Raw genomic sequence first — 25635 nt, 5'->3', positions numbered from 1 at the left:
ACTTAGGGGTGTACTCACTTTTGTTGCCAGCGGTTTAGACAATAATGGCTGTGTGTTGAGTTATTTTGAGGGGACAGCAAATTTACACTGTCATACAAGCTGTACACTCACTACTTTACTTTGTAGTAAAGTGTCATTTCTTCAGTGTTGTCACATGAAAAAATATATTAAAATATTTACAAAAATGTGAGGGGTGTACTCACTTTTGTGAGATACTATACACAGGCAGAGGTCCGGGGAAACAAGAAGTTCATGAGGGTAAATGTCCCTTCCTCACATTTTCGTTTAGTTTGTTAACAAAAACGGAATTGATTTTCATCATAGTTTTCGTCAGTGGACGAAAATGTGGTGTACTTTTCGTCTCATTTCCATCACTGTAAAAAGGCTGGTGATGAAAGTTTTTATGAAAATGTTTTCGTCAACAAATTTTACCCTGGTTGTTTGAAATTTGCTTACATCACTAGTACCATGTTTCCCCTGAAAATAAGACCGGGTGTTAAATTAATTTGGCTACAAAAAATGCACTAGGGCTTATTTTTGGGGATGTCTAATTTGTCCCGTCTTCTCTCCTTCCCTGTCAGCTCAGAAGTCAGCATCTCTGTAATCCCCAAAATAAACTCTAGTTAAAGTCCTCCTAAAATCATTTATTACGCTCTGTAAATGGATTATATAAATGTCCAGTGTGTGTCTTTATGTAACATTGTAGAAAATACTTCTTTACAGCATCCCTGGATGCTCACATGACTTGCCGGAGCTCTTCTTTCCCTCTCCGAGCACTGCCGAGGGAGATGCTGAGATCCCCGCTAATGTCAGCCCTGCTCCGAACACTGCAGAGGAAGGGGCCACTGACGTCAGCTGGGACGAGAGCTCTGGCGGGTCACATGAGCGCCCAGCGGTGCTGTAAATAAGGTATTTTCTACAATCATGTTACATAAAGACACACACTGGACATTACATAATCTTTTTACAGCATGGATTACACGATTTCACAAGGACTTTAACTAGGGCTTATTTTCGGGGTAGGGCTTATATTGCAGCCATCCTAGAAAACAGAGATAGGTCTTATTTTCTTGGTACATCTTATTTTCAAGGAAACACGTTACTTGTGGTGAAAAATACATCACACTATAAAATATATAGTATTTAATACAATTGGCAGGTCGAACACTTTGTAAGAGAAGGAAAAAAAAGATAATTATTCTTTTTTTGGAAAGCAGTTATTTTCATTTGTCCACTGAGTATTACTTTTCTTATAGTAATAATGTCTCTTATGAACAATGTCTACAACACTTTATTCCAGCAAATAATTGAACTTTAAGGGTGTATCAAATAATTACAATTTTGTACAGCAGAAAACATTATACCGGTAATAGAATCCCAGACAAATTACAAATGTACTACTGCAATTACTGCAATATTCTATTAAAGCGGAGTTTCGGGCACAGAAGTCATTTTTTACTAAACATACCCCCGGGACAGTCAGGGCTAGCACATTCTACAATGGCTAGCCTCTGATCTGTCCCGGTTCGCACTTACCTTTTAGAAGAAATACTTACTTATAAAATTTCTTCCACAGCGTTTCCATCTCTCTTGTGGGCAGCTGAAGCCGGCGCGGTCCTCTTCTGTGTCTTCTTCTGCGTCTTCTTGTCCCAGAATGCGCCTGCACCGGCCCCTCTCGTCACTTCCGGTACGGCGCCGCATTCCTAAACAGCTTCTGGGCATGCCCAAAAGCGGTTTAGCAGGGGAATGCGGCGTCGCCCGGAAATGACGAGCGGGGCCGGTGCCGTCGCATTGATTCCTGGGAGCTATGACGTTCAGCTCCCAGGAATCATAGCGAGACAGGAAGTGACGGGGTGAGCCGCGGCTCCGAGGGAGGAAGTACTCTGAGGTGAGTATCTTCGATCTTCAATTACAAGGTAAGTAAACAAAAAAAAAAAAAAATAACTATCCAATTCCTTTTCAGGTGAGGTCTACCTAGCGGAGGGGCACAAACAAAAAATATCGTTTTTGTGCCCGGAATTCCGCTTTAACTTTCACAGTTTTATTTAAATTGGTATATTTTGTTTTTCCAACAGTGAAATGTATGAATATAGGGATTAATTGTAACCCATTTTCCAAAAGTACACAACAAACTGTCAAGCTCATGTGACGCCATCGCTTTTTTTATCCTGCATGAATTTATTCAGGACTTTCCTACCAACATGTATTCTGCCAGATTAAGTAAAATTCCTCCTGAACCCATTCCATGTAATTTAAGCATTAATCTCTTATGTTTTTTTGGGTGTTTTCATAAAAACGGATATCATCTTAATCAGGTCCTATGGGGTTGGTTTACTAAAGACAAATAGGCTGTTCACTTTGCAAGGGAATTTTCCCTTAGCTTAACACCACTTTCTGCCCAAGCTATAGCCAAAAGACGGCCACAGCGCGGGCTTGCTTTACCATGAGGGAGTACTTGGACGTCCTCCCGTGATTGCTCTACCCGCTCGCCACCTGCGGTGCGCGGGCAGCATGCTCTGTGATCGCTGAGTCTGTTGGACTCAGCTGATCACAGATTAAGGTACAGCGGCCCTTTACCAAGTGATCAGCTGTGTCCAATGTTATGATGTAAACACAAGCTGGGTATCAGTTTTTCTGTCCTCACGCTGACAGCGTGAGGAGAGAAGAAGAGAGCTGACAACCAGCATGTGTTAAAGGGACATCGGCACTGATTATCAGTGTGCTGATTATTCGTGCGATCCCAATCAGTGTCCATCAGTGCTACCAATCAGTGCCTCATCAGTGTCACCTTTCAGTGCCCTTTAGTGCTGCCCATCAGTGCCCAGCAGTGCTGCCTATCAGTGCAGCCTCATCAGTGCCCACCACTGCCGCCTCATCAGTGCCTATCAGAGCCCATCAGTGCAGCCTCATCAGCGCACTTCAGTGAAGGAAAAAAATTACCGGTTTGCAAAATTTTGTAACAAACTATGAAAAAATGTTTTTTGTTTTTTTTCCAAAATGTTTGGTCTTTTTTCGTTTTCTTTAGCAAAAAATAAAAAAACCCAGAGGAGATTAAATACCACAAAAAGAAAACTCTATTTGTGTGAACAAAAATGATGAAAAATTTTATATGGGTACAGTGTTGCATGACCGGGCGATTGTCATTCAAAATGTGACAGTGCTGAAAGCTGAAAAGTGGCCTGGGCAGGAAGAGGGTAAAAGTGCCCAGTTATAAAGTGGTTAAAAACACACATCAACTGGATTGCATAGTACTACTGTACCATGTGATCCGGTGCAGGCAAACGCATTGCATTCAGGGTGTCATTAAGTTAACACTGACACCTGCTGCAGATCGTGCTTTGCGATAAAAATCTCCATAGGAGACGCTTCTAAAATGTCTACAGTTTACCAGTTTAGAGTTACAGAGGAGTTCTAGTGTTAGAATTATTGCTCTCACGCTGACATTAACAGTGATATGATATGAACACCGTTTATATATGTGGGTGTAACTGCATGCGACCATAGGGGCATTTTAAAATCCATTTCTCTGAGTTCTTTGATGGACACAGCTTCTCCATTATTCAGAACCATAGGTTCTATTTCCCACTACAGGAGTAGGACACTAGGCAGAAAAAAGACTTTGCTACGTCTATGGGCAGTCCTAGGTGATATACTCCCCCTCTCTGCTATACAGTAGGTCTTCAGTTTTGTAATAAGCGTCAGAAGTATTACAACTCCAAAGAGGGGCGTTTGCTGTGTCCGTCAACGAACTCAGAGAAATTGACTTTATGGTAGGTCAAAAATCCTATTTTCTCTTCATTCATTGTTCATTGACGGACACAGCTTGTCCATTATTCAGAACCATAGGGACATCCCCAATCAGTGCCAAACATGAATGGTGGGACAACAAAGAAATCCCAAGGCTAAACACAATAGCCAAGCAGGTGAACAGAAGCTCAACAAAAACTGGAGCACAACCTGAATACACCCCAAAAGAGGGAGCCGACCCTCTAAACAGCAGCCTGCAAAACTTTGAAGCCAAAGGAAGCATCCGCAGATGCCAAGCATCCACTTTGTAGAATTAGGTAAAAAAAAGTATACACTGACGACTAAGTGGCCGCCTTGCAAACTTGCACCACTGACGCCTGATCCATCTGGAAATGGTCGCAAAAGAAGGGGACAGCCCTTTTCGCTGTCATCCATTATCACAAACAGTGAGTCTGACCTCCTAAAAGACTCAGTGACTGCCAAATACACCCAAATCCCCCGAACCACATCCAAGGCATGCAAAGAAAATTCCTTAGGATGCTTGGGCCTGGGACACAGGGAAGGCAACACAGTGTCTTAATTCAAATGGAAATCAGAGACCAGGAAGGAACGACGGACATGGAAGAAGAACCAACTTGTGGACCACCAAATAGGGGGTACGACAAGATAACGCAGTCATCCCTGACACCCTGCGAGCAGAAGTGATAGCCACAAAAAAGGCCACCTTCTGGGACAGTGTAAGCAGGGGAATCTCTCCAATATTTTCAAAGGGAGGCTTCTGGAGAACTGAAAGCACCAAGTTCAGATCCCAAGGTGGTAAAGGAGACAGCAGCGGTGGAGTCAGATGTTGAACAACTTGAATAAAAGTACGCACCAGGGAGTGCGTGGCCATGGGTCGCTAAAAGAAGACCGCCAAGGCCAACGCCTAGCCTTTGATGTATTCAAGGTAAATTTCTGCTCAACACCTCATTGAAAAAAGGTCAGAATCCAAGCCTCCAAGAAAGAAAGAAAGAGGGTGAACTCCAATCGACTGACACCAGGAAATGTAAGCTTTCCACGTACAATGGTAAATATTCCTAGAGGTAGACTTCCTAGCCTTCAGCAGTGTGGGGATCATCGACCCTGGCAAACCTCTATCCTTCAGCACCTGGCTTTCAACAGTCAGGCCATCAAAGCCAGCGACTGTAAAGCAGGATGGAAGATCGGCCTTTGGACAGTAGACCCTCCCTGAGAGGTAGTCCCCAAGGGACGTCGGCAGCCACACCAGGTTGGCCTACCAAGACAGACAATGCCAGTGTGGGGCCACTAGAATGACCAGAATCCCCTCAGCCTCGATTCTGCGCAAAAGCCGCGACAGAAGCTTGAGGGGAGGAAAGGCATAAGTCAGATGATACAACAAGACCACGAGAGCATCTGTGGCGTCCACCGGAGGATCCTGTGACCTTGCTACAAACCTCGGAACCTTTTTGTTGAGCCGGGACGCCAACAGATTCACCTTGGGGGTGCCCCACTGGAGACATATCTGACGAAACAAATCAAGATGAAGGGACCACTCCCCTTGGTCCAATGCCTGCCGACTGAGATAGTCTGCCTGAAAGTTTTCCACTCCTGGAATGTGTACGACAGAGAGGGCTGGAACAAAGCATTCTACCCACCGGAGAATGCCAGCTACTTCCAGGGCTGCCAACACACTCTTTGTTCCATTCTGGTGATTGACATAAGCCACCGCCATGGCATTGTCCAACTGAATCCGCACCGTAAGCCCCCGGAGTCGATCTGTCCAGTGATCCAGGCACCGCCTGAAGTTCCAAGACATTGATCGATAGTCTGGACCCTTCCAGTGTCCAACAACCCCGAGCAGGTCGTCCAGACAGCCCAGTACCACAATCCCCCGCTGACGTAGCAACCCCAGAATCAGGACCCGAGGAACGGAGGCGAGACCAAAGGGTAAAGCCACGGACAAATAATGTTCTTCTCCTGCAGCAAAACTGAGGAAACGCTGGTGTCGGGCACATATCAGAATGTGTAGGTAAGCATCCTTGATGTGGATAGAGGGAAGAAAATCCCTTGTCAGTGGACCCTGAGGGACAAAAAAACTTCTTGTGAGCCGAGAAAGACGGGCCACGTCTGCGACGAGGTTCTTTACCCCTCCCAGACTGTGAAAGAAAGGTACTCTTCCCCCCGTGAGAATCTTAATGATGTCATCCAGGGTAGCCCCAAATAGGTGATCGCCCTGACATGGTAAATCAGTAAGGGCCTTTTTTTTTTTTTGAAGTTCAGTCCGCAGACAAACACTCAAGCCACAATACGCGCCACTACCAAAACAGACAGCCTAGAAATCAGGGGAGGCGTGTCTAAAGAGGCATCACAGACTAACTGCAGCCCCTGGACCAACTGATCCACCAATTCAGAAAAGGCAAGGGGAAGCTACTCACCTTCTAATTCATGGCGCAAAAGTTTAGCCCACTTAGTCAGAGTTTGCGACACCAGGGCAATGGTGAATACCAGCCTCCGTGCCAAACCAGCCAGAGTGTACATATTGTGGGCCACAGACTCTGCCTTTCTGTCAGCTGGATCTTTTTATATGCCGGAGATTCTTCTACTGGAATCATGGTTGCTTTGTTCAACCTGGAAACCAGGGGATCCACCACAGGTGGAAAAGTCCACTTCTTGAGAACTCCTCAAAGGGGTACCTCATCACAAAGCGTTCAGGAACCACAAAGGGATGTTTAGAATGCTCCCACTCTTTTGTGGCAAAACTGTGAAAATAGGAGGGATAAGAAAACCCTTTTGCCACGCGAGACAGCTTGTGAGTGCCAAAGAGGACCGGCACCTCCACGGCAGCTTCAGCTGCATCCTCCATTTTTAAAGTTTCCCGCACAGATGCAATCGGTGCATCAACTAGCGCCTTCACGTGTGCAGCTACAGGTGAGGAGGAATCATTCTCACAATCTGATAATTCAGGGAGCGTGGCTGCAGACCCCACAGGGTGGGCCACGTCCCCCGCCGCCGAGTCAGATTCAGGATACAACGAGACAGATGAGACAGTGGAAGGCGGGGGACGCTTTTTTGCTAGCCTGCCACCCAAAAGCCACCTCCACCTGGGAAACAAAGGACTCCAGGACCGCCATCAGTGCATAAATAGATGGCTGGGACCCCGGGGGACCCGCAGACTCTGAGAGAAGGTCAGGTGGGGAAACATGCTCCAGAGACTTCATTAGTAAAGAGGGGGACCCCCACAAAAAGTGTCTAGCATCGCAATGGGACGCCCCCAACCGCGCCAGTAGCACGACCCGGTCACCAGCAAGAAGAGCACCCCCCAGACTCACCACACCACCAGTGTAGCACCGTCTGCACCAGGATGCACTGTTCCCCATGCGGCATTCAAACGGAAAAAAAGAAAACCCAAAAGTCAGCACTAGGGGAAAAGGAGGAGCTCCCAAAGCCGCAATCGCCGCCCAGAGGCTCCTCTGTCTTGGCCGCCATTCTATTAGCATGCTGGACCAACGGAAAATAGCCGCAGGACTAAACAAACATGGCCACCAGCCACTGAAACACATAGGCCATGGCAAAATAGCCCCTGCATGCGGCTCAACAAGGCTCTCAGGGACCCAGGCAGGATCCCTGGAGCCCTGACTTGTAACAGCAAGGGAAGAGGGGACCGAGCACAGGGCACTATCCAAAAACACCACACTACCCCAGATGGGTGGGGGGGGGGTGGGCCAGATGACCCACAGGGATCACCAAAATTCAGGGTTGTCAGAGGGGAACCAACAGGTCCGACCGTCCCTGGGAGGGGCTCACGTCCACCCCAAAACCCTCCAGGGGGAGAGGGGAGGGGCAGCTACTACCATGCCAGGAACCAAGCGGGCATCGCTCTAGATAGAACCTCCTCGCCATCTAAATCGGGGGGCTGTCGGCCAAGGGGAACGCTTTGACTCAGGCCGAGACCCGGTCGTATGCGACTTCGCGAGGCGTTTAACTTGCAGCCCAGCCCCCCCGTCCAGTGGGGATATGTCACGGCTGACTTATCACGGAGCTCTGGTCTGCACACGCTTGCTGGCCAGACTGGAGTGACCACTGGATCTACATTATCCAGCCCCTCGTCCAGTCTGGCAGGTGATTTTAGATCTTGAAGGAAAAAAAACACGAGAAAAAACACAATTTAAAAGGAAAAAATTGCCAGAGATCCTGGCAGGGAACTAGGTCCTTACTCCTGACTATGCAGAAAAAAACTGAAGACCTATAGCAGAGAGGGGGAGTATATCACCTAGGACTGCCCATAGGCGTAGCCAAGTCTTTTTTCTGCCTAGTGTCCTACTCCTGTAGGGGGCAATATAACCTATAGATCTAAATAATGGAGAAGCTGTGCCTGTCAATGAACCAAAGAGAAATGTGTTTTTTTTTCATTTATTTTATTACTTTTTTTTATTTTTACACTTTCCCTTTTCCCTTTTTGATCACTTTTATTCTTATGTAAACACTATGCACTGTGATGTAAAGGGGACTGCACTGTAATGTAAAGGGGGTCTGTGATGTAAAGGGGACTGCACTGTAAAGGGGCCCTGTAAATGAAAGGGGGGCTGTGATGGGAAGGGGAACTAAGGACACTGATATAAAGGGGGGGGGGCTGTGCTGTAAAGTGGGGTTGTGGTGTGAAGGAGGGCTGAGGACAGACTCTGTGAATATCCCATCCCTTGACCAGTCCACCAAACACACAACCCCGGTCCCTGGGAAAATTGCCTGCCATAAAACTGGTCCCTGGTGCCAAAAACGTTGGGGATCGCTGCTTTAGAGCATCACAGTGCATGAAAATGCACAGAAAAACTGTGACATTTAGCAAACCACAGTACAATGACCCACAGAGGCCTGAACAGATCTGATCAAATTTATTGAGTAACATTGCTTCTTAGGACACGTGAAAGATGTGAACAGGGTCTTAAGGATGACACATGAAATGCAGAAAAAAAAAATACAATCACAATGAAGAACATGTACAGACATGGGTATACAGAAAACCAGAAAAAGCACTAGAAAAAAAAGTTTGCTGATAAATGAGGAAAGACACAGACATACAAGCAAACAAAATAGAAAGAGAAAAGAAAAAAGTGGGATGAAGACACATATTGGGAAAAGGAAAATTGGAAAGGACAGAAAACATACAAGTCAGGATACTAAAATCATTTGCGTGATGCTATAAATTAAAAATAAAGGAAATTGAACTAAATTTTATGTTTACTGTGGATTTAAAAAAAAAAAAAAATTGGTTGGGCTATCAAAAATTTGCCAAATGATTCTGATTTCTAGTAATGCCCTTAAAAAAAAAAACTTTCACCATACGGTTGATACCAGTTATAGCTTTGCTTCTATATAACTAGTTAAATATTTTTCCTAATGAATAACATAGAATAATAAGCTTTGCAACTCCTGTAATTAAATGCCTGCTTGAATTAATTTCACATACCCACACATCACTTAGCTCATTTGGCGAAGAAATATTAACAGTTTGTGCTGTAGAATTGTATGCAATAGTTAGTTTGTGTTTCATTCCACGGAATGTGTAGTGCTATCATGTAGGGTTTGCTCTGAAATATTTTTTTTTGTATTGACAGCTTCATTGTTTTAAAAAGAAACAGCATTCAGACCCTTCCAGGGGTCCGCTATACTCTGATGGCCTAAATTGCCATAACTCCTCTTGGCCCAAACCAACATAGTTGAAGCCAGTTACTTGTGATTGTCTTGAATGACGTAATGATAATGCACACAATCCGGCCAGTAAAAGATGAGATGTTGAAAATCATGTTAAACATTTAGGGTAAAAAACATTTGGGAACAAAAAAACAACAAGACTTTTGTTTCTGCCCTGATACTTGACAAGTCATATATCTGACATTTATGATTTTTGACATGTAATTTGGCACCAAACCCAATATCTTACCGTCACCACAATTTCCCTATTGTGACTCCAGGTTTGGCACATTAGTGAAATTATCAGACTTAGGCTTGCTTCAAACTGCTGCACTGTGGTTTGGCTGCAGTGTGTGTCCATGGTCTTACGCATTTCATCTGCAGTTTAAGCCATGGTGACATAGACTATTAGTTCAAGCGTTTTTGTTACGTCTTCTTAAAGCGAACCAAAAGTCCTGCATGTTGCATTTTTGGTGCACTTTTATTAAACTCCTGAAAAATATGTGACCTAAAAGAATGTCTATGGGACCTTGACTAAAAACGTGCTTAAAACGTCCAAAAAAAAAAAAAAAAACACGGATACTCCAGCACTGCAGTCAAACCGCAGCACAGCAGCGTGAAGCTGGCCCAATTAGATTACTAGAGACAAAAAGCTTAGATTAGCAGAATATTATGTTTGTTTATATGGTGACTTGGCTTACTACGTGCAAAGTACTAACTGGCAAAGTACAACCAGCTACCTATAGGAATAAGTACAGCAGATATTAGGGTGTTGCACGTGGCAGTTAACACTCCATCTGCCATATTTCTTGTGCTAAGGTAAAGGTTGTCATACGCAGGAAGATATAGTATCACATGATGCACCTGGTCATGCAGGAGCCACATTACGCATGGTATATGAATGGCCATACTGCAAGTTGGGTAACTAGGTAGAACATTTTTGTCTCCTATATTTTTTGTCAATAGTCTACTACCAAAAGGTCTTCTTGTAGATCATGCCTAGCCCCACTAGACTTTGGTCTCTTTCCTAAGTATAAATAGTTTAATTCCAATAAATTCTCACCTCAGATGCTTTGGTATTATCGCCAACATCAGAAATTTTCACAGGTGTAGATCGCTGAGACACAGCCCCTTCTTCCTCTTTATCTGTTCCAGAGTCATCATCAGAGCTACTAGACACAGCTTCCTCACTTGGGGGAGGAGGAGCACTTGCTGCAGTTTTCCGCTGTAATACAGTCTCTTCACGATTTGTCTTGTTACTGCAAAATGAAATATACATTAACCCAATGGAAAGCTTAGTCTAGCATATTAGGCAAAATACAACCCCTGAAAAATTATGCTTCGGTGTACCAACATGGAAGGATCTCTACATCCAGCCCCTGGATTATACCAAGACTGAGAACAGCAATTAGACAATTAACTTAGGACTATGTGGGACTGGGGATTCCATGGCCAGGGACATATTGCACAAATCACTGAAATAAAGTCACTTGCCTTGAGCCTTAAAAGAGAAGTATGGGGTTCTCTTTTTTTATATACTTTACTTTATACATTTATTATTCCATAGGTGGATGCAGCATCAGTCCGATGCTGCATCTGTCCCCTGACGACTCTACACTGAGAACCGAGCGATCGAACACTACCGATCACTGGGTCCTGAAAACTCCCAGAGCAGAGAGCTGCTGACTGTCAGTCAGCAGCTCTCTGCTCTGCCCCCTCCTCGCTCATTGGAGAATTGGGCTGTGGAGGGGCGGAGCGGCCGGCTCAGGCTCTCAGCGGTTTTGCTGAGAGGCTGAGCTGGGTTTCGGTCCAGGCACCTGGCAGATCCCGGCTCTGTGGTCATGATGACGCGGTGCCTGAACCGACATCTGTGACATCATCAGCCTGCTCTCTGCAAGAAACGGGACACAGGAGTGCACAATGAACTGCATTCCTGTGATCCATAGGAGTTGTACAGACAAACAAGCTTTGGCTGCACATCTCCTTTAATGCTGCAATATGGTATGGCAGCCTACTTGTTCAGTTTTACTGGTTCAGTAGAAGGGCCAGTAGCATAAGTGTTTAGGTAAAACAAAAAACAGTTGTGTCTGTCAAGAGGGATATGGCTGGTTGGGATGCTGGTAGGGGCAAAACAAACTATAAGCATATAGGGGTTGACTTACTAATGGGAAACAGGCTATTCAATTGGTAATGGAAGTTGCATGTTGCAAAGTAATTTTCCCCTAGAGCTTAGTGAATGAGGTGAGGCTTTACTGACTTCCATCATCCAATTATGAGTAAGCAAAAATGTGATTATTTTTATACAATATATTATAATTATAATATATTATTTTATATTAAGCTAGGCAGCATAAAACTAAGGACCAGTTGTGACTGGATCAAGGATAATGGCTGGGGACGGCCCCCTAGAGGTGTGTCTAAGTATAGAAAAGTTTTGTATTAACATTTCTGTCTGCCTAGCTTACTCCTGCAGAGGGCGCCATTACCCAATAGTGAAGGCTTATATGGATCGGCGGGGACTGTCAGAGGACATAACAGAAAATGTTATTATTGTGTTTACCCTGCATTTGATTGGGTATTCTTTGCAAAGTGTAACTTTGCCACATTCACTGAGCTCTGGAGGAAACTTCCTTGCAAAGTGACTAGCCTGTTTGCCTTTTGTAAATCAACCCCATAGTATACAGGGACAAAGTGCATGGTGTCTTGTCAAGCTCCTTCAAATATAGACAGCTTTATTTAAAAAAATAAAATAAAAAATTTAAAGTTCTGTTATGAGTGAAAATCAATTAATTTCTATACATTTGTCTACCATAAACTGCTGTAAGATTATATCACATTGGTTGTTAATTTACTGAATAGTCTTATTCCTTATATGATGTCAAATGCGATCCTAAATATTTAGGCCATAATAAACCACCTCAGAAAATGTGATATATTAAATAATATATAATAATTTAGCAATCCTTTTAGCAGGACAATGACCCTAATCGTACAGCCAGAGCTACAATGGAATGGTTTTCATGAAAGCATATTCATGTGTTATAATGGCCCAGTCAAAGTCCAGACCTAAATCCAACTGAGAATCTGTAGCAAGACTGAAGCAAGACAGAAATTGCTGTTCATAGACACTCTCCATCCAATCTGACAGAGCTTGAGCTATTTTGCAAAGAAGAATGGGCAAAAATGTCACTTTCCAGATGTGCAAAACTGGTAGAGACATACCCAAAAAGACTTTCAGCTGTAATTGCAGCGAAAGGCGGTTCTACAAAGTATTGACTCGGGGGGGGGGGGGGGGGTGAATACAAATACAAGCCATACTTTTCACATATTTATTTGTAAAAAATGTTGAAAACCATTTATCATTTTCCTTCCACTTCAAAATTATGTGCCACTCCCCCCCGCGCCGGTAACCGGCCATTGATAGACGCCGGTGGTGACGGGGGGTGGCCCCCGGATGGTCCTTCCACTTACCATTTTGCATCTGGTAACATGCCTCTCCATGTGCTCTGTTCCCAGGGGGCAGCGTATTCATATTAAGTTATGGTATACTATCTGTCTATATGCTTTGATTCATTGTTCATCTGATATTTTTTACTAGATGTGTTGACCGAGAGCTCTGTATTGTGTTCTATCTTGATACTGCTCATTGCATTTGTATTTCTATTCCTCTATGTGACTTGTCATATGCCTTGTCCTTTTCAATAAAAGAATTTATAAAAAAAAAAAAATTATGTGCCACTTTGTGTTGGACTATTACATAAAATCCCAATAAAATACATTTACGTTTTTGGTTGTAACATGACAAAATGTGGAACATTTCAAGGGGTATGAATACTTTTTCAAGGCACTGTAACATGCTCCTAAAGGTGAACCTATCCTTTAATTGAATCCTTCCCCCAACCATTGCTTTTATTATTCTTCTGCAGTCACACAGCTTGGCAAGAGCCAATTCTTCAACTGAAACCAAAGTCAGTTAAAAACAGAACGTGAGGGTGGCATTTTCAGAGAAAATTGCTAGTCCAGTTGCATTTCATGGCATTTTCTAAATCAGGGATCCTCAAACGACGTCCCTCCAGCTGTTGTGGAGCTACAAGTCCCATGAGGCATTGTAAAACTCTAACATTCACAGACATGACTAGGCATGATGGGAATTGTAGTTCCTGAACAATTAGAGGGCTATTGTTTGAAGAGCCCTGTTCTAGATGGTCACAGATTGGCTTTATGTAGTTTTCCTTTTATGCTTCTCAATATCATATCACCCTATAATTTTTTACACCGAACTGGAGACACCAACATTTTCATTCCTATATATACTCCTCTAAAGCTAAAAGGATATAAATCTACTTTGTGTGCAACAAATGCCTTTGCTAGCCTAGATATTACCTTGTAAATGTAGCAGTGGCATCATCACTGTGTTGTACCTAACTTGTGCAGAGAGCAGAGCTGAGGAAGGAATGCATTAGACCCACCCACTACAAGCTGCCCATAGAAAACTACAGGAAGGGGCGGAGACAAGACCAGTCATTCTGCACAAGGAGAGCATGCAGCAGTGACTTATCTCTGTTACAGATACGACTGCTCCAAAGCAAAGGTTCACACTAGATCACTGCACAGATCTGGAAGAAATATACAAAGCACCCCATGATTCAATGTGAAATACACATGCCCCTTGTATTTAGACAATAATCACTAACCCAGGAACTCAGCTTTAAATAATTACCAACCTAAAACTCTAAGAAGTGACATACACATTCTTTAAAACTTTTTTTTTTTATCACATTTACAAAGATCTAGATAACACATGTGAAATATTTCAATTACAGACTGGCTATATGGCATACTGCAGGTGATATAAAGTGATTGATTGTTTGGCTAAGAGAAGCTTAACATTTATTCACAGGTTCTTTGACCTTCACAGGAATTGCCATAAATGTCATAACAGCTCCAACCAGAATAGACATATCCGATATTACAAATGCAATTATAACAGGATTTTTTACTGCCTCACACTTCCTACTCAAAAATCATTTGCTCTGCCTATTTAATGTATGTATTATGGGCTGATATGTGAAAAAGATGACAAATGAAATGTACATATAACTAGTCTTTTAAGCATACTCGATAAGATCGATGGAAAAAGATCTGAACTCAATATAAACGGCATTGCTGTGCTTTGGATTAATAACTTTTAAGTACAATATATGCAAAATTCTCTTAATTGCAATCTGCAGTTGACTAAGATTTTCTTAAACGGCTGAAAATGTCACATTTTTACCCCCGCCAAGTTACCATGGCAACAGCGCTTTTTGTGTACAGGATTTTCCAGATGCCATTTGATTAAATAGTTTTTTTGCTCAACAAAAATGGAGTTCCATTTTAAAGGCCAATTCCAAAAAGAAAATCCCCAGCAGATTAAAAAAAACAAAAAACAAAAAAACAACTAAACAGTCTGGTATTCTTTAATAAATTGCTAGGTTTCTGTATCTGCCTATACTTTACAATGCACATTCATTTTTTACTTATTGGTTAATATATATAATATATATAAATAGATGCAAACCCTATCTGGATAACATTACATTTCATATAGAACTGTGCATCATAGACTATTGCCATGATTTTCCTTTGATAACATTAGAATCTTTTTTTATTCTTTTGTTGCATCCCAGTGCTGCTAATTGCTTGCAGCCTCTTTGCAGCCACTTTCTATCCACATGCATGCGCTTCAGTGATAACTACATAGCATTATTCAAGGCAAGTTTCCCAATTGTTCTCAATGAACGTCAACAAGTCTGCTCTCAACTGAAAGCACATGTAACATGATGATAGAGACACGGCTTATTGTCATCCCTACACAAAAAGAACCTGAACAAGGCAGGATCACCAGCTATCATTTAAAAGAAAAATATACATTTACAAATATTTTAAATGAAATTTAAAATTATATCAGCATGTAAAAAGATTTTAGCGATTGTTTCTTTTATTACTAGTTGATTAACGCTACGGCTAACGATTCACAAAACCCTTTGGCATTTTCATGTAGTATTCAATTTTAAGTAATGCGTAACTCAATTTGTTTGAAAAAAAAAATCGTAAATAATAATAATATAGCATATACAATTGCTACACAAGCCATATTATAATTGAACTACTTTCCACCCAGGCGAATTGTGACATTTCTCTTCTACATGTAAAAATCTGTAATTTTTTGCTAGAAAATTACTCCGAACCCCCAAACATTATATATGTTATGTTTTTTAATCCCTTTCAACTTTCAGTTTTTTTATATATGTTTTTTTGAGCAGAGACCATAGAGAATAAAATGGTGGTCATTGCAATTTGTTATGTCATACGGTATTTGCTCAGCGATTTTTCAAACGCAATTAAAAAAAAAAAACACTTTAATTTTAATGCAAAAAAACACAATATATAACCCAATTTTTGTAAGATATAAAAGATGATGTTATGCTGAGTAAATAGAAACCTAACATGTTACGCTTTAAAATTGCGCACGCTCATGGAATGGCACCGAATTATGGTACCTTAAGATCTCCATAGGTGATGCTTTAAAATTTTTTACAGGTTACCAGGTTAGAATTACAGAGGAGTTCTAGTTCTAGAATTATTGCTCTCGCTAGAACGTTCATGGTGATACCTCACATACATGGTGCAAACCTTATTTACGTATGCAGGCGCAATCTACATATGCGTTCACTTCAGCGTGTGGATAGGGGGATAGGAGTTGCCAATCTAAAAAATTTCCAGAACAGGACTGAAACAAAGTTTGTTAAAATCCATGAAATGTGCATTGATCATCCAGAGAGGATTGTTTTTTTTTTCCAACAAAAGTGAAGTTTTTCAGAGTTACTAACTATAATCTATCTAAACCCGAAAATGAAAATTGATGGAACTACAGTTTACCTGTCCTTAAATGTAGAGGTTGCAATATTTTCAGCTTTTGTGCTTTTTTTCCTTTATTTTAACCTGGGAATCCTGCATTAACACAATTACTGTCAGGGGGTGACACCTGTACTGAGCAGTTTTTTCATCCTGGGACAACTTAACAATGTGTTTGGACTTTTTAAGACCTCCCTCCCTTTTCTGTAACAGAGTAAGATGTTTTGGTTGTCCACAGAGATAGTAGGGAGCATTGTTGTGGGTTAAAATTTTGGTTAAATGTCAGAGGGCGTCATTTAATCTAAAAGTGGTTCCAAAGTCAAAAAGTTTGTTTTTTTTACCTTAATGTATTCTTGGCATTAAGGTAAAAAAATCCCCACTATCTATCCTACCTACCACCATCTTTAACTACTTACCAGATTCCCTTCTTTGCTCTAGCGTTGTCTTAGCTGCAACACCGCTCCGCCACTTCCTGGTCTCACAGGAGACACAGAGTACCAAGAGCCATAGGCTCCTGCTATTGTCATTTTCCTGTGAGTAGAGAGTGGGGGCGTGGCTTACCGACACTGTGTGTGTGTGTATATGGAAGCACACAGCCTGGCACAAGAGCGCGCGCAGATGGGTGTCTTCATAGCACCTGGCTTGCTAAGGAGGCACCTAGAGGAGAGAGAAGTGAACAGCGCCGACAGGGGACTGCTAAAAGGTAGGTAAGGGACCGCTCCATGCAATGTCATTGCACAGAGCAGGCAAGTATGACATTTTTTTTTATTTTAACTTAAAAAATTACCTTTAGCATCACTTTAAACTGGTCGCACATGTTACAATCTGATTGACACATTAGTAGTAAAAACATCATAATGACTACCATAGAGGCCTTTTTTATGTTATTAAATCTTTTTAATTGTTGCTTTTTTTCATTAAAGCTTGCTCAGGATCAATTTCATTAAGCGTTGCTGGTTTAAAGAGGTCTCTGCAGTGTCCTTTCATAGCTTACTCTTTGTAAAAGAGAATGTCCTCACTTTCCCTCTAGAAGCAGATCAACTCTTGGCTCTACTTAATGAAACCATGTAAGAGGGGCTGTACCGTTGACATAAATTTATTTGTACTTCCCTGCTAATGCTAATAATGATTTCAAGGACTTTGCAAGAACCCATTTAGCTGCAGGCATACCACATCCTAAATCGCTAAACTTTCTGAAAACTTCCTATTAACTCATTTCTCATAAACTCATTGGTTTTATTTCTGTTATGTTATTTAACATAGACACTGAAGTTCTCATTTGCAGGGTCAATCACTGGTCCAGAAGACGGCGTTCGGATGTAACTGAATCTTTTATATGCTAGACAAAAAAAAAAAAAAAAAACCTGGTTACCCGAGACAACTTCACAGTAAATGTGAAAATCTAATGTAATTATGCTGAGTACATGAGTACACTGCAATGTACTTAGAATTTTTATGGCTTGCAGAAAATGTTCAGAGCTTTAGTACGGTATAAATGCATGCTCAGGATACGTTATCCAAACAAAAACGAGTTAATGAATGAAATAATAATTCTGATCAATACACCTGCTGCTGGCCATTGACTTGAAAATAATGTTTTTTTTTTTTATTTGTTCAAATGCACAAGTAATTCTTAGTCAAACTTTAGCCTAAATGTTTTTAGGTTTGAAGAAAAGTGTAAGAACCTCTGTGTTTTTAAATCTACTCTATACTTGTCCTGATAATTTATGTGCTAAACGTTTCATTGATCAAAAGGGAAATATTTCCAACAGGGATGTAACCAGAATCAAAAACCTGATAATCTAACACTCTACCATTCTATATAAAACGTAAAAAAATTTGATGTCAAAGTGACCCTGTCACCCCGTAACAAAAAACCCACAGTGTTCAGCAGGGGACAGTATCAGACACACCCAGAAGTGTTGGATAGTAGGGGTACCTAAAGCTCTTCAAGCAATCAAGGATTAAACACATTAAACACACCACCCACCAAAAGAATAAGTATAAACCTTCTTCTTTAACATACTTGGGTATTTAAAATTTTTTAGTCTAGACTCTGGCAGTTTCAATTACCTAACCTGTTGAATGGAAACTACGTTATATATTCATTAAACACATGTCCACCTGAACACCATCATGTTTAGCCATCACAGTAATCACAAGACTCTGTGGCTTATGGCTACACTCTAATCGGCTCTGTGCCTTTTGGTTATGCTCTCTGCTTTCTTATGACAGCGAGAGCAATAGCATTATGAAGGCCTAGGAGTAGGCACAAAGGTAAGCCAAAACGCCTTTTTTGATGGCCTGTCAAACTAAGTGCTGCTCTAGTGGCTGTTCTACTACAACAGCCAGTAGCAGGTGCTTTATTGATAATGCATTGTCATTTTTATGCAACTTTTTATTCACTCTCTCTTCCATATTTTTGTAATTGTATTAAATGTACATTTCTATAAATTAGCCACTAGAAGCAGATCAGATTGCGAACAGGCAGGCTTTTTATTTCAGTAGAGACACGCAATATCTCTTATGCAATTAAATACACCTACCTGCCTGTTTGCAATTCTGCATCAGCCAATTGCAGTGCCTGGAGACGAAGAACCATCCAGGGAGAAGATGCTGGTAATTAATAGTGCCTTTAGTGCCCCTTTACTTACTGTTCAGATATCAATTACATAGGGAGTGCACCATTTCAGCACTGATCTGCATTGTGAAAAGTAGCAGTAAACCATAAAAACTGTTTAGCGCTGCAAAGAGAATGCAATGAGCTGTCTGAGAATGCAATGAGCAGATTTGGCTGCCCCAGTGTATTTATTGAACTACAAACTCTACATAGAAAAAACAAGACTTTAAGATTTGAAAACCATCAATGAGATTATTTACATCAAGTTTTTATCTCTTGCATGAACATGTGATAATGATTTAAAGCTGAACTCCGGGTGGAAATGCTCTTGAATATCTACAAAGGTGCTTTCATACTTTACACAAATGTAGTGCTTTGTTCTTTACTAAGAATATTGAACAGGAGATATCCATTGTTATCATTCAGCTTTGTAGGTCTGATTCACCTGCGCATCTACTTTGTAAAACCAGTGGCTGCTGTACCTTCTATACTTGCAGCCACTGGTCTGGTAACTTCCCCACTGTAGTTCTGCTGCAGTGAGCGGTGATGTAATTATGTTCCAGCTCGCTGTAGTGGGCATATTCGGGAGTTTAAAACTCCCAGTCTAACGGCCCACTGCACCTGCATCATCAACCCTCAGCTCCACCCTCAACTCAGCCCCAGCCCTGCACTTGTCTCAGCCCAAGCCTTGTCCCCATCCAGCCGCAACACTTCTTGCATTTCCCATTGCTTTATGGGAAATGTAGTGCTGTTTTTCCATGTGGATGTGACATGTGAGAATACAAAAAGTCCCCCTCCTGGGACATGGAAGTGCACAATTTTCAGAGGGAAAGATTACATCACTGGGAACTGAAACTTCAGAATTAATAGCGAAGTAACGCATTTTGATTTAGAATTTGTAAGCATTTTAATAGAGCCCGAGGAGCAGACCTGAAAAACCAAAAGGTAGCAGGATCCTGGAGTTTGGCTTTAAGAAGCTGTAAATTTCCTTTAATTATTTGATTCCTTTGCCACAGCCATAGGATAAGCTGGCCCACCCCTTACTCATCCATCTATCTATTATATATAGTACATATATCTTTACATAAAACAATTACATGAAACAAAATTCACCCTAAGTGGTTTACAAAACCAGGCAAAACAACAGTGAGGGAAATACAGAAATAAAAACAGAGCTACTGCATTATTAGTGACTGACCCTCCTGGTGTAATAGCAGGGTCTACCAAGTACCTGCATGTAGTGTTTAGCATCCTAGAAGTGCAGGAAACTGTTATATAATTACTGAAAAGAGCACACAATGACTAGCACTGGTCTGCGACCCCCCCCCCCCCCTTTACTCTTCCAAGTTTTGATTGTTTACATATCACAAAACCCTGGGTTTCAGGGTGTGCATTTTTTTCTGGAATGATTTGGAGCTACATTTAGTTACCTGTAAGTGGCAATTTACTAGAGTTTGAACAAGTACAGGTACATTTTGGCGATAAGTTGTTTGTCTTCAAGATAAGCGTAAGAAAAATTATTTGCAGCAATTCTTTTGTTAGTGTTCTGCAGAAGATATGAATAACAGTCGTATTATAAACAAATTGTAGACACACAAAGCCGTTTTTTTGGAAAGAAAACAGATTGTTCAAAGCTTCCTAGTAAAAAGTATAAAAAAAGGCAGTAGAATAGATTACGAGGCCGAAGTTCCCAGTAGTTCCGAGTAGTGAGGTAAATTTTCCATGGAATAATCAAGCTCGCCATAATTGCATGATAGAATTATAACTGCATCTCTTAGTGAAAAGAAAATTAAAAACACAATATCCGACAAATCTAGCTTCTTGGAATACTACATAGGGTAATGAATATTTACAATGCTCTTTGGTCTAAACCTCCTGCATTCCCAATCTGCACACCAAGGGCCACGTGTGGCCCTTTGATACATATAGTGCAGTTTGAGGACTCCAGCAGCCAGTAGTAGTCGTAGCCTGTCCTAGCCAAGGCGCTTGCTTAGGGACATGGGAGAAATTATCTTCAACATGACTAAACTAGCTAGAAGGTTTAGTTTATATTGCACAACTTTTCTTTTTCGTTTCTTTTTCCCCCCTTTATAATGGATCTTGTTGACAGGAAAAGTAAATTGGTGCCAGTCATTTTATCCATCATTAAGTGTTCTTGCATGGCAAGACCACTCTTACTTACTGTTATCTCACATATATATTCTTATTATTATAGCCAAATTTACCAACCTAACTCCTTCCACAGTTTTTACACTACATAGACAGTGATATAACGAAATGTGCGGATTGTTCCTGATTGGTGTGCTATTACTTTGTGGAACGTTTCATCGAAGGGTTCATGAAATATTAGCGTTTTTGTGGCGAAATTGGTCCCATAGGAATGAATGGCGGAATGCTCAAAACTAGAGTGGGAGCTGACAAAAGCTAGAGTAGGAGCTAAAAAATCAGGACATGATTTCTAAACTGCCACCACTCCCTCATTTTCAAGCCCACCTACACAAGCCATAGTCCTGATAGTTTTCACAATACAGTAAACCCCCCTCCATTGCGGGGGTTACGTTCCGGACCCAGCCGCGAAAAGTGAAATTCCGCGAAATAGAAAAACCCTATTAAAATGCATTGTAGGCATGTTTTTTTTACTGTCACTGTACGTGTAAAAGCATTTTAAGGTCTTTTAACACACTTTTAAAACAATAGAAACTCATTTAAACACATAAAAGATACTAAGAGACAGAGCAAGAGCTGTGAAAAACACAAAAATATTTCATTTTTAATGATTTATATAGTAAAATAACATTACAAAAAAAACCGTGAATTACCGGGACCGCAAAAACTGAACCGCGATGGAGCGGGGGATTACTGTATGACCATTTGTTTGCAACTCACGCCGTCCATTGACATTCATTGAAACTAAAATTTGAAGGGCAATTTCTAAATTGCAACTGTGCCTTCGTTTTTAATATTTCAGAGACCTACTCGAGACATGCATCAAAATGTATGTCTGGGTCTTGTGATTCTCACAATATAAAGCTCTTCGCTGTAGGATTTATAGTTTTTAAAACTACGACCGTTTGAAGATGGCAACCGCCAGTAAAGTGAGCAATTTGAAGCAGTTTGTTTTTAACCGCTCTTCTCTGCCCTATTTGAAATCTTATTTTAAATTTGTGAGTTTATTTCCAACTGCCAAAATTTCAACTGCTGCCACTCCCACAGACACACACACCACACCACACCCACACAAACTGCTGCCACTCCCACACACACACCACACTCACGCAAACTGCTGCCACTCACACACAGCACACCCATCCCCCCCCCCACACACACACACCACATCCCCCCCCCCCCCCACACACACACACATGGCAAGAACACTTCACACAATTTCTGCAGAAATTGTACGTTTTCTAGTTTTTTTTGTTTTTGCTTTTGTCTGTTGGCTTTTGACATCCTGGCAGTCTAACAGTTCCTGTGTCCCTCAATGGATGAGAAAGATTCGATATCTGTACTCACCATAAAATCCTTTGCTTGGAGGCCATTGAAGGGCACAGGTCCCCCCTCTGCGTACTACAAAATGTTTTAAGTTGAACTATTCCTAGGTAACAAAAGCCACGTCAGCCCAAGCAGCTGCTATGAGGCCTGAAGTGAGAAGAGAACACCATTAGAGAGGCTGTTAGTTAAATACATGAGAGACTCCCTGTACAAAGATGTAAAACAAGGAGTGAAAAGCCATTTGTCTCTGAAACAAAATAGATCGGCCAGAAACCTGGCCCTTGAAAGTACTAAGAGCTAAATGCTGATTCAGACCCAGCTACAGGAAGGAGAGGATTTGTTCCACACAGAAACTCCTAGGGTGGAAGCCCCAACTCACGCTAATTGAAGTATGCCTTCCATGTCTGATAATAGGCCTTATTAGAAGCAGCTGCTAGCATCTTAGGAAACACAGATTCATAGATACCCCTGTCTCAAATTCCTGTGCATTAACAGTCATACCATTAAAGCCAGCAACCACGAAGCACAGAAGTAAATCAGCCCTTGGGACAGAAGATCCTGACAATCCAATGACCTGGTCCCCTGTATCAACAGGATGCCTGAATACCTTCATAGCCAGACAGACTAGGATCTGTCAAAAAGATCTTCCAGAAGTTGGGAAGGAAGGAATTCTCCAATTTCAGAGCTGCCTTCCTGAGCCATCAAAGAAGAAAAAGCATTCAAGATGCACTGGGACTTTAATGTAAGTTCAAAAGTGGTAAAGGGCCAAAACATCTGAAGAGCTCACCAGATGAGGTTAGGCTGCTCCCAACAGAAAATGCTACCCTCCAGTGGCTACACTAGAAGGTTACCAGGAAAAAACATGCACAAATGGAAGTAGTGATAGACCAAAAGGATAAAAGAATCCAAATTAATTTATTAGTTTGTACTAAAAAACAGCAAACACGTTTTGTGGGTCAGAAAACCTCTCCCTTCATCAGGGCTTCAGTTAAAATAAGAACCATGAATGGACTTAAAATTTAGCTTTCCTGTGTGAATTTGTGCAGGGAGAGTAATTGCTGGATCGGAAGAGTTACTGGCCAGCAGTATCTGCGTGAGCAATCAAGATAATATCAAATATCAATACACTCCTGCCGAGAAATTGTCTTCTCGTGGGGGAAAAGGGCAGCCGTCCCCGCCGGGAGAAGACAGCGATTATCACTAGCAGCTATAGCAGCCCTTTGCAATAATCGCAAGTGAATCCGGCAGGCTGGTTTTACCCAAGCTGATTGATCGATCAACTTTGTACATTCAGCCACCTCATTAATGGTTCGAATCTGGGCCACTTCCTGCTGAACAAGCCAAGATTTGAACTGTGTATGGCCAGCCCTTCTCTCCTAATCCAGCAATCTGCCTCCCTGAAGAGATTCACACAAGAAAACGGTACTTTGAGTCCATTTTAACTGAAACCTTGACACAGGGGTAGTTTCTCTGACCCCTAAAACGCACTGGCTTTTTTGTATAAACTAATACATGGATCTGGACTTATCCTTTGGTGCTCCTTCCATTTGTGATGTTTTTTCCTGAGCCACCAGACCAGGGACAAGCCGATTCTTTGGATCAAATTAATGTATCTAATCAGGGACCTGATTGTACTGTCCCATGACAACATAACAATGTGTTGTAGAGATCTGGAGTGAAACCTCCTGTAGAAGAAACACTCTGGCCTGAGCTGGTCCATAACTAGATCCAAATACCTCAAAACGAGTCTGTTCCATCGAACATTCCTGAAGTTTTAAGATCTACCTGAACCACCGCAACTTCTGAAAAGTCAAAGCCATGTTGCCTGACAGAGCCCATGCCAACGTTTCCCTCAACAGGAGGCTGCCTAAATATCCCACAATGGGGTTGGCATAAGAGGGAAGCGGGGCTAATACTAGAGCTAGCATTTTGGTAAATGCACGGGGTCCAGTGGACAGGGCAGATCCTTTACCTGGTAGTATAGGGACCCTACAGCAAAAAGTAGGAAATGTAGATATGCATCTTCGATGTCCACAGAACTCAGAAAGAATGCATAGAGTAGGCAGGCAAAGTCAGAGTTGGTGGATATCATGTGGAATTTCAGGACCTGAATGAAGGCATTGAGATCCGAGATAGGGCGTATGCTCCCTTTGGGTTTGAGAACAGAAAACAGCTTGGAGTAAAATCTCAAACCTGTTCCACAACAGGAACTGGGCAATAACACCTTGATCCAGAAGACCCAAGAAGTGACCCAGGAAGTTTAGAGATGAATAACAGAGGAGGGGGCAGGAAGCAAAATTCTGGTTTATATCCCTGAGATACTACCTCCTGAACTCAAGCATCGGAGATGCAAGTTGTACAAGCATACCCACACTCTGGAAAGTGCATGCTGAGGAGCGGTTGTCTGAGAATTTAGCTCTTTCAATGTCAGACCTTGTAGGCAGACTGGGAACTGGGCTTGGAGGGCATCAACAAGGAAATTGGATAAAAACAACATGAATGTTTCCTAACTTTCAGAGAGGGGAAAGACTTCCATACTGAGGATTATGGGTGTTCTTGCTGCCATTAGTGACCCAGAAGCGATCTGAAGAGATATCCCACAAAGACCATGCAGATCATACACTACTTATACAAGAGTTCCACAGTCCAGTACTTTAACCAAGGTGCCCACACATGAGTAGTATGAGTAAGAGAACCATGTGATTCAAATAAACTAGGGTAGAGCTGACCGCTGCCATAAGGAGAAAACAAATTCTCAGATATGTGCATAATAGCTGCAGATTAAAATTGGTTTAAAACAATACTTTTTCAGAGAGGGCATAGAGACTACATCTAAGGATGTGTCTGCAGAGGAATTCTAACTGAACAACAGAAGTCAGTCTAGTAGTGAAAGGAAAAATGGACGTTAATTATCCATTTGTCAGAGGTGGTCCCCAGCAGACAGCTGAACCAGACCATAAAGGAGCCCTTGCACTCTAGAGCCAAGTGGGGCTAAGTCTTGCAGTGCACTTGAATATGCAGCTTGACCTCACTTCTGCAGATAGAAATAAAGGCCAAACAAAAAAAGCTAAAGCTGAAAACCCAAACTAATTTCCTAATTGCCCAGATGTACTACAATACCAAAGGTAATGAGAAGGCCTGTTATGGGGCTTTAGCAAGACATTTTTTATATTTAATCTGAATGTTTAGCA

General features: G+C 41.8%; 1 protein-coding gene across 1 annotated transcript in view; it reads right to left on the bottom strand.

Annotated features, from left to right (window-relative positions):
- FIG4 (FIG4 phosphoinositide 5-phosphatase) overlaps positions 1–25635 on the bottom strand; it is a 448851-nt gene that overhangs the window by 146366 nt on the left and 276850 nt on the right. The window contains exon 20 of the mRNA XM_082251578.1: positions 10499–10694. Within this exon, the coding sequence (XP_082107704.1) occupies positions 10499–10694 (196 nt within the window). The remainder of the gene's footprint in view (positions 1–10498; positions 10695–25635) is intronic.

The sequence above is a fragment of the Pelophylax lessonae genome (assembly GCF_965119305.1).
Source record: "Pelophylax lessonae genome assembly, chromosome: 3".
NCBI lineage: Eukaryota > Metazoa > Chordata > Amphibia > Anura > Ranidae > Pelophylax > Pelophylax lessonae.
The sequence above is the reverse complement of the archived record's forward strand: the minus strand, read 5'-3'. Positions and strand labels throughout refer to the sequence as shown.